We start from the raw sequence: 10092 nt of genomic DNA, 5'->3' as shown, positions 1-10092 counted from the left end.
TACTTTCCACCTAGATGGACTGGGAGCTGATGAGGATTTCACAGAGCACAGCTGCCACAGGGTAAAACCTAGTTGCCCATGAATTCTGTAATTTTTAAAAAGTTCTGTATCTGAAGCAAATCTGCCCTCTTTAATATCAAATCTAACCAATAAAAGATAACCAAATTTTCATTTTCCATGTTAATTCTTGGGGCGCTCTGGTGGCTTAGTGGTAAGGAGTTGTATTGCCAACCTACAGACAGGCACACAGTTCAAATCTACCAGTTGCTCCTCAGAGGAAAGATGAGCAATCTCCTCCTGTGCAATTTAAATGCCTCTAAAAACCTACTGGAGGGTCAGCTATAAATCCGTTCTGACCCACTGACACGTAACAGCAATGTTAATTTTTAGATAAAGAAGAATATCACCCTGTCCCCCATTCCACTTATCAAGAACAATAAAAAGCACTGCTGAACTAGGCTAAGAATTTATTTTGGCCTTGCACAGGTTTGCTAAAATAACTTTTATTTTTCAGTTTTAACTGATATTAAAGATTGATGCCACTATAGACAAATCAGTGTCATACTATTTTAAAACAACCATATTGGTGAAATGTATTGCTTAAAATGATTCTTTGACTATGTCACACACAAACTTTGAAAATCAACCTTCAGGAAAAGTGTATTTGTGTGCCTTTTTAAGTCTCTTAAAAGTAAATTAATGAGAATGTGGGTTATTAGCACCCTAAACGTACTATGAGGTTCTAACTAAGATAAATGCTTGTCAGAGATGTACCTTTCTTATGAAGAGTCACTACTGTGTCGTTAAAATAGTATTATCTACTCATGGATCATGTGGAAATAACTGAACTGTTACAAGCATAACTGCAGTAACACTGGAGGTTTCTGCTGTGTGATATATTTAGAGAAACAAAGTGAAGACTATCAATTACACAACAAGTCCTGTTTACTTAAAAATCTCAAAATCCCTTTTAACGCTACCTGTAAGAATTTTATCCAGGGAAGGAGTGTTTCTTTTACTTTTGAAAGAGAGGAGCGAACTGGGGGAGGGGGGGGGTGGGGGGAGGGCTGGGCGGGGAGAGAAGTGCAGCAATGAATGAATAGAAATCCAAAATCTCTGTAAATGGTCATTAAAATTATTTTTAAAAAATTTTAAAAAAAACTTATCTTCATCATTTACTCAGCTCTTCGCATTGAGCTCTTTATACCACTCAGGCCGGGTTCCATACAAACTATGCGGGTGGGGTGGGCGGGACAGGTTTTTCAGGTCTCAACACTGGTTTATTCCATTGTCTCCCTTTGTTCTCAGGAATTGCAAACAAAGCTCCGGGTCTTGTTACTGTAAGGCTTCCAAAACTCTCAAGCTCAGCCCCATCTCCTGCCTCCAGTCACAACGAAGTGAGGACTTTTAAGGAAAGGACCAACCGGGAAAGAATATCGCATCTGCCCGGGACACAAGTGCTTCACCCCATGGCACCTGGGGAATCTTTCCCGCCAAATGAAGGAAGGTCGACTTTTCTGCAAAGTATTGTTAATCCACCAACTGAAAAGCAAGTCCTATAATTTGGGGGCAAAGTGTGTTACGCGTTATGCGGCTGGTGTACATAAGTTAGCCAAAGCAGTGCTCATTACACATTTTCTCACAACTGCCCAGTCCACCCTTCCTCATGCATTCGTGAAAAAGCAGGTGCAGGACATAACCTCAAAATTATCTAAAAGTGTCCTCACTTTCAAGGGGTCAGCACCTAAAGACGTGTTTGGCTTCAATTACCAAAGAGCTTCCTTCTTCTCCTCAAAAGTAGCCAAGAGTTTAGTCTCTGAGTTACTTTCACCGAGATCTGAGGAGTTTCATTAAAGAAAAAAAAAAGGTGGCAGGATCTCTGCAAACTCTAGCCACAGCTTCCGCCGCACACGCGGGCGGGTCCCTCTCTCCGTGAGCTCGCGCCTCCCTCGCAGGCCCCACGTTACTTTGATTGACAGCTCGGCTCCACCGCTCTCCTTCCCACCGACCTTCCCATCTTCGATGCCAATCTTCGCGTCTCGCCGCTTCCCATTGGCTGGCTGCAGCGTCCTGCAGCTCCTCCAGGAACACTTCCTCAACGAGCCGGGAGGACGCTGCTAGCGGAGGAGGAGCGGAGGTGCGGGAGACAGGAGAGATGGGGGAGATGGCGGAGATGGAAGCTAGTGGGATAGGAGTGTGGGGGGGTCGACTTGGACGCTCCGTGCGGTGCGCCGCGGCTATAGGCTCCGGGCTCGTGTGACGTAGGGGACCCACGTTGGGCGCTCGGCTCTCGATTGGCTAAGGCCGCCACTCCCGCCCTCTCAACTCGCGGCCCCGCCCGCTCCGCGCTCGCTCCTCTTCCCTCCCCAGCGCGGGGCTGGGCGGGGCCGGCGCTGGTTCGCTCCGGAGTGTGAAACCGCGTGTGAATGTAACAGGCGCGAGCAGCGCGGGCGGCGGCGGCGGCGGCAGGAGCCGGAGCGGCTAGACCCCTGCGCCCCGAGGCGGCCGTCTGCACCACCTCCACTCCTGCGTGGCAGAGCAGGCCTCGCACCACCCAGGACCTCCATCCCCCGGGCGTCCACACCCCGTGGACCATCGCCGGCCGCGACTGCTCGGGACTCGCCGGCGGAGTTTGCCACCCGGGAGGGAGGCCGGGCGGCGGGCGCGCTCTGCTCTTGTCCCCGCCGTCTCGAGGATGTCGTTCCCGGGGTCGTGAGAACTTTGCTGTGGGCTGGAGCGCCTCGTGCGGAGCGGAAGGCAGAGGGAAGGAGAGAGGACACCGGGACAGCTCGGAGCCGCGCTGCGCAGCGACCGGAGCGGGCGCGGCGCCCAGGTCCCTCGGGCTGGAGGAGCCGCGGACGGCCGGGAGCCTGCTCCACTTCGAGTAGACCCGGCGGGCCAGGAGGGGCGCAGCCACGAGGACCCCGAGTGCGGTCCCGGAGCGCTCCGCGCGTCTTCCCTCGGCGTTGTCTGCGCTCCTGTCGGGCTGAGGCTTCTGCGGCGGCCCTGACCTCCTCCCGCCGTTTGCCGACCGCCCTCGAGGACTAGCCGAAGGTCTGCGTTTGTGTGTGCGGTTAGAGGGACACCACCTGCACTTTGCCCGCCGCCGCCTGGAAAATCCGGAGTGCCGGCGCTGTTGGAGAAGAGCCTCCCTGGATTTGTTTACCCGGGACGAACGCCGCGATCGGATCGCCTACGGGGGCGCAGCCTGAGTCACCCGCTCCCCACTTCATTGCCCGGGCGGCCCTGTGATTATCCCTGGTTCTGGGAGCAGCCGGTCTCGGAGCGTGCACGATGTGGCCCTGAGCGCTCCATTCTCCGAGCCCGCACACCGGCGGGAGCTGGAAGAGCCGCTGGCGCCAAGTGGCCGGTGCGCCCCACCGAGCGCGTCTGCTTGCGTGGCCGGTGCGGCTCCCGTTTTCCCGCTTTTGCCTGTTTTCCTGGCTTAATTTAACTCCGCGGGATTAAAGTTGGAAATCGAGCGGAGAATTCAGTTGCCGGGGAACAGAGCCACGGCCGCTGCAAGAGCGATGTTCCCGCAGAGTCGGCACCCGGTGAGGCGCGGTCCACTGGGTGGGGACAGGTCGGGTTAGCACTGGTAAATTGGGGAGTTGGGTGGACCACGGATCACATGCCTCCGAGGATGTAAGGCCAGGCAGGTCCTGGGCCCTCCCTGCCTCCCTTCAGTGAGGAGTGGGCTGAAACTCTGAATCCCCTTTTTTCTTGTGGGTTCCCTCCCGTGGGACTGGGCTGAGGGGGTGCTGGGGGGAGACTCGCTCCCGCAGCCATGTCCACCCTTTCTCTGGACAGGTCAATGTGGCCTCGTTTCTGCGCGCCCGGCGGTGGCCCCGAGAACCGGGAGCCTTAGCGAGTTGTTTTTTTCTCTGGGTCCTCGGGATCTTTATCGCCCCTGTAGAGTAGGAGGAAGGGGAAGAAAATGACACCTTGACCTCTTTCGGCTGCCGAGGGGCGCCCGTCTGGACTTGTCACTCGGGCACACTTGGCAGCTACTCTCAGAAAGCTGATTATCTTTAGCATTTGGAAAATGCTGAGATTTTCTTCGCCGAAGTAATTCTAGTTCAGGGTTTCGTTTCCCCCACTTATAACTTTATTACTATTATTTGTATGAGCCATTCACTTTTCATTGTTTTGACTTAACGCCTTTTTTGGTTGAACCCCTATCCCTTGCACGCAGACGCCGCACCAGGCTGCAGGTCAGCCCTTCAAGTTCACGATCCCAGAGTCCCTGGACCGAATCAAGGAGGAATTCCAGTTCCTGCAGGCGCAGTATCACAGGTGTGTGTCTAGCCGCACTGGGCGCGCAGGACTGCGTCTCAGTGCCCTGTGCCTCTCGTCCAGCCATGTGGTGGTTGCTGTACTTAGTACTTGCGTCCAGGTGGTGGCGTGTGGAGTCGCAGTTAAGACCTGTCATTCATGGTTCCCCCTTTCCTGGCTATTCCTAGGTTGTCTCTGTCTCCTCCTCCTTCCATTGTTTCTCTTTTGCCCGATTGCTGGTTTGCTGCTGTTCCAGAGAGTCCTTTTTCGTGTATTTGGGAGTTACATGAGAATCGTCAATATTTGCACTTCATTTATTTATTTTGCAACAGGCTGAATTGAAACATTGGATCAATCGATGTCTTTGCTCTAGAGTGCTGATTCACAGAGGCAAAGCCAGTGTTGAAATCACAGCTTGCCATACTGGGGAATTGGATTTTCTGAGGCAAAGTCCATTGTCAGAGGCTAGATGCTTTTAGCTATGCCCATTATTGTGATAATCGAGGTGGGGTATAAGAGAAAGCTTACTGACTTTGGCATCATTCTTAATAGGTTTGGGCAGGGGAGGAGTTTGGAGTCACACTTTATCCCTGTCTTCCCTTTAGCACTTCCTCTGATAATACCTGCCTTTAAAGGATTTATAAGTGAAAACTATTTTGTGAAGTGTCTGACCCATAATGGACTTATTTTGAGTTTAATGGTGTATGGGGGAAAGCACCCAAATCAAGCTAAGTGGCATAAGTGTGATTTTCAAATTTTTTTTAAGCACTCAGATTACTGACCTTATTTCTACTTGTAGATAGTATCTGGAGCCTGAGGCATACATACATACATGCATACACAATGTTTACCAAGCCAGGAGAACTTCCACTCACTTCATTGCAGTAGCTATTTGACATATTTTGGCATGCATTTAAGAATTCAAAGGTTTTAAAAGGGACACCAATTGTAAAATAACTTAGTTGGTACAGTTTTAAAACCTGTATTTAGGTTACATCAGGTGGTACAGCCAATTTCTGAGAGTTGAAATGGTGCAAAGACCAGATTTTGGTGGACTCCAGAGAAGCATTCTGAGGTAGGGAACTAGAAGTGAACAAATGGCCATGAGGAGAAATCAGTTTTCTGGGGAGGTTAGAGGTTCTGATGCATTTTCCATCTTGTCATCTGTGACCAATTGTGTGCCAAGAAAAAAAAGAGTGGTAGCTGAATGGAAAACTTGTTCTGTTCACCTTGTTCCTACTCAATGCAAAGACAAAGCTTTTGGGTGTTTACCTACATAGTTTATGGCTTTTCCAAATTGATCTGTGTTTTTACTTGAAGTGCAAATATGTGAGGCAGATGTTAAAACAAGTGACATAATGTTTACATTGAGCTGCCTGTTTTGTTTTTGTAGCCTGAAATTGGAATGTGAGAAACTGGCCAGTGAGAAGACAGAAATGCAGAGGCACTATGTAATGGTAGGTCAGGGTTTGGGCCTTTTTCTTCACATAGTAGCAAATGAATGTTGTAAGCTTACAAAAATATGAGTTAATGAAATGCTTGAACTTTTTTTCTCTTTACAGTATTATGAAATGTCATATGGATTAAACATTGAAATGCATAAACAGGTAAGCTTTAGTTAAATCTCAAGCTGAAGTGAGGAATCAGCTTATTATAGTTGTGTAATACTGGCTTTGTCTTCACTTGTGGAGAAGGGGAAGGTTGTAAGCCTTGGTTTCCCTTACTGTGAATTGGTATAGTATTTTGCTGTAGCAGTTGTTACTTGTTGACAATTACAGGATAAACTTAAATGACAAGGTGGAGAGGTGCTTAGGAAATGTAAACCTGTGTATAGGCAAATAGGAAGTAAGAATCTGAATTTACTTTTCCATGTGCATAGATTTATTTTCCTCTTAAGAGATTGTGATATTTTTTAGAGTTGGTAAAGTTTAGAGTAACAGTTTTTGTGCTGGTTTGGAAAACCTTGTTCTGAGGAGGGTGTTAAAAAAGTTTCTCTAATTGTCTTCAAACAAGGTATATCAGTAACTCTTAGCTTATTGAGACTGCAAAAAAGACACTCCTGTACAGTGGCTTAAAAGCAAACATCTTTTTGAAAGATGTCTCATTTAATGTAGGTTTGGAGATGGGGAAAAAAAACCACCCCAAAATCATCTTTTTATGGGCATAGCATACATTGGGAGTTGCTTCAGTTCTGGTGGTTTTAAAAGCATGAAAAGATTAGTGACTGGAAAGCTCCAACTATGACTATGAGTTTGCAAGTTCCCATAAAATTCACACTTATGCCTACTATAATGGTATATAAAAAGAGTACTGAGCTGGAACAAGGCACTAAGGACCTCATAAGAGAAGAAAAGCTAAATGATTGCTTAGCCCAAAGGACCCTCAATTGAGTCGTCATTGTCTGCCAAAGAAAGCATTAATGGCAGGGTGTAAGTATTCTGGAGATATGCTGACAATCACTTTTTCATCAAGATGCTGGTACAATAAGTCTTTTAGAAATCGATTGCCTCTTAAAAAAATTATCAGATGAAGTTGCTCAGTTGGACACATTTCAAAGTGCAACAATACAGTTCGTACTTGATGTATATGTGCTATTTCATCTGAAACCCTTGTTTCATTAAATTAAAAAGCATGGCTGACCGACTAGGGCACAGTGGAGAAATTGATTAGTTCAGCCTTCAGATCGTCCTTATATTCAAAGAGTTTCATTAAGCAAGTGTGTTTGAGAGTTGAATTCTGCTTTTGTAACTTTGCACTCTTTGATTTTTAATTCATTGTAGATTTCATAACATTAGGCTATCTTGTACATTTTATCTTATCTTAGATACTGCTTGGAGGGAGATAGTTAAGTTCAGGATCTTTTATTAGTAATATAATTGTGTCTTTCAAAAAACTGATGTGATTCAGATTTGTAAGTGTTGGTAATCTGGTTGTTGGATTTTGTTTTAAATGGCTAGTGCCTAATTGTGCCACTGACTTGTTGATAGCTGCTGAATTAGAACATCCAGGAGTTCTAGCTTTCTGCATTTTAAAAGGTAAATTCTAATCTAAGGACACTTATGGTAAATATGCTGAAAGAATAGGAGGAAAGGGAGCTTTCTCTTAAATTTATAAACTCAGAAGAATCTCATAAGCCTCTAACTATTTTACAAGGGAATAAATTATCACCTCTTTAATGTAGAATACTGGTGCTGGATTTATTGGATGAATGAAAGGAAGTGTGTAATTCTTCGGGGTTCGTTACGTGACAGGGTATCCTTTATTTTTCTTTATTGCATAGGAAGAAGGAACCAGAAGCCGCATGGTGTAGAAGTAGTTTTCTAATGAATTCCTGTATTCCTCCAGTGTCTGTGGGTATATAGTGTCTGTCATGAGCCTGTGTACATTAATACTATGCTGTGTGTAATTGGCTCAGTAATTGGACAAATGTGAAAAGTGGAGAGATAGACACCATATTCTTTCGAGTAGGGTATTAAGCCTCATGAAATTTAGTTTATATTGTAAATGGTGACAGATCCTTAACTGTAGTGGTGTGCAAAGCAGTGCTGTAATTCAGTTTAAAGTGGCCTTACGTTTGAAAAAAAAATCCTTCTGAATGTCACACATTAATAATAAGTTCTGAGGAGGCATTTGGTGCAGCTAGTAATCATAATTCTTATTAAAACTGTGACGTGTGGCCCCCGGGGTGTAGCCAGGCTCAAATTGATGCTTTTTGCCGCCTGATCACCAGCACGGCCTAAGTGCTCATTATATTGTAGAGAGGGCCTTTGGAGCGCTCATTAGATTTGACAGGAATTCTCTCTAGGGGGACACTGGGCATTAGTGAGACTCCTGACAGGCTGAAATTATTCCTGCTTTATGGCTTATAACCAAATGCTAGCAAGGCATCATCAGGGGACACAAAAAATTGTCATTTCTGACAACATCTTTGTTACCTGGGTGGGGGTGGGGGGACTGAGATGGGGAAACTTTCCAGAGAGAGCTTAACTGTTGTTAAGATTTGTCCCCTGTGTGACGACTGCCTCCCTCCCACCTTTCAGAGGGTCTGTTGGAGGAGTGAGTTTGAGAGATTTCAAGTGTCAAGTCTCCCCATAAGGTTTTAGGTTTTTCTCTCTGAACTCTTTTAAAGTGGAAGTGTGTCTAAATCAGGAATGGTATAATTGTGGTTTCCTTCCTTGGTTTGGGTCTCACAGTCCTCCATGCTTTATGTTGTGTCAACACTTCCCGATAAGCCTTCCATTTACTTTCTCATTTGTGGCTGGTTACAGAAAAGTACCGAGGAGGAATGCTAGTAGGTATTTTTGTCTTTTATTATAACTCTTCCTTTCAGAGGCTTTCTTGCCTAAATTTCTGTGCTTCCAGCAGAGGCAGGGTTTAGCAGGAGACCTAGGTTCTTCAGTTAACTCTGGCCAGTGGGTTACTATGATGCTATGACTTGGGCCTCTTTTAGGAGTCCATGATGCTGACCATGTTCTAAAATTCAGTCTGGATCAGTGGTGCCATCAGCAACTGCTATGGAAATGACAGGACTGGAAAGCATCTTGTTCTGCTATGCGTGGGGTTGCCATGTCTCAGGGGCTGACTCAACAGCATACAACAAAAAGCCCGTTTCATCTATTTATATCCACCCTGTCTCTCTACTTGAGACATATAGAGACATCTGGTCTCCAATTAATGCAGTTCTCTTACCAGCTAAAGCAAATCTAGTTGTTTTAGGGATGTTCTTGGTGTGTGTGGCAGTGTGCTCTTTAGTTTTGTGCATTTTTTTCCTGTCATCATCACACTGTAAATACGTACAAAGACATTATCACAGCGTGCTGAAGGAGTCACGTCATCCCCTTGTGAGTAGCTTTCACTTGCACAGCTCTGTGAGTAGCTTTCACTTGCACAGCTCTTAGAGTTACTGACCTTGTTTGACTTCCAGAGTTCTCTGTATAAGGTATTTTGCTGTGCTTGCATCAGTGTTCAAGGTCTGGGGCACACGACCAGAGTCTGTAGAAACTTGAGGACAAGGTACCCTAACTTCAAACCTGGAGCTTCTTCCTTGAACTCTTCTTGCTACTTTATGGAAAGCACCCTGGGGCCCTGGGTTGTGCTCCCAACCCCCTAGCCATATCACTCCCTCATGCTGGGCTGCCCAGCATCACTATGTATAAGTTTTATCAGGGCTGGATGTGAGTTTTGAGAATTAGTAAATATGGTTCCACGTTAACTTTGGAAATCAGAAGTCACAGGAGGTTAGAAATTTGAAACTGGTTGAGAGATCCTGCCCTCAGGTGAAATTTAAGACTGAAAGGAAATAACCATGTTTTGTAATTATTCTTAGGAAAATAAATTCTTTTTCAGATAATATTAAAGAACTATTAAGTGATGTTTTACCCATAAGGTATTTTCTGAGATATGACTTGTTATTTGTCTTTGAGGTTTATCTTCCTGTTTTTACCCACATGCCTTGTCTGAGAATCACTTTGAGATTCTTCTCTTATGTAAAATCCTTAGCTTGAGCAGTGACTTGCTAGAGTACAGACACTTAGATTTAAGCCTGACCAGGTGTTAAAACCTTGTACCACAAAGTGGTAGCTGTCATCAAGATTGGAGTGGCCTTTGACTTTGTCAACCAGGCCTGGCCTTTGCATGCTTTGTAGAGATAAAGCCCCTTGTGTATGTAAAGCTTTGGTTTCAAAGTGCAAGATTAGCTTTTGTTTTATGTTGCCTGCAGTGGAGATTCCTTACTTCTGTGCAGTAGTTGGCTTGTGGCTGGATTGGTCCACAGTTAGGGAGGGAGGTACCTAAAAACTCAAAGTAAATTATATTCTC

General features: G+C 45.8%; 1 protein-coding gene across 6 annotated transcripts in view; it reads left to right on the top strand.

The window, feature by feature from the left end:
- Positions 1-3367: 3367 nt before the first annotated feature.
- The window catches only part of TLE1 (transducin-like enhancer of split 1 (E(sp1) homolog, Drosophila)), a 134796-nt gene continuing 128071 nt past the window's right edge, over positions 3368-10092 (top strand). For 4 of the 6 annotated variants that reach the window (XM_006900206.1, XM_006900203.1, XM_006900205.1 and 1 more), the window contains exons 1-4: positions 3531-3554; positions 4196-4296; positions 5669-5732; positions 5838-5882. In XM_006900206.1, coding sequence (XP_006900268.1) covers positions 3531-3554; positions 4196-4296; positions 5669-5732; positions 5838-5882 — 234 coding nt within the window. Of the gene's footprint in view, positions 3555-4195; positions 4297-5668; positions 5733-5837; positions 5883-10092 lie in introns of all 6 variants that reach the window. The other 2 variants (XM_006900201.1, XM_006900204.1) reach the window with 2 other exon arrangements.

The sequence above is a fragment of the Elephantulus edwardii genome, unplaced genomic scaffold (assembly GCF_000299155.1).
Source record: "Elephantulus edwardii isolate Elephantulus edwardi_28Jun2011 unplaced genomic scaffold, EleEdw1.0 scaffold00277, whole genome shotgun sequence".
In the NCBI taxonomy this organism is placed as follows: domain Eukaryota; kingdom Metazoa; phylum Chordata; class Mammalia; order Macroscelidea; family Macroscelididae; genus Elephantulus; species Elephantulus edwardii.
This window is presented reverse-complemented; position numbering and strand designations above follow the sequence as displayed.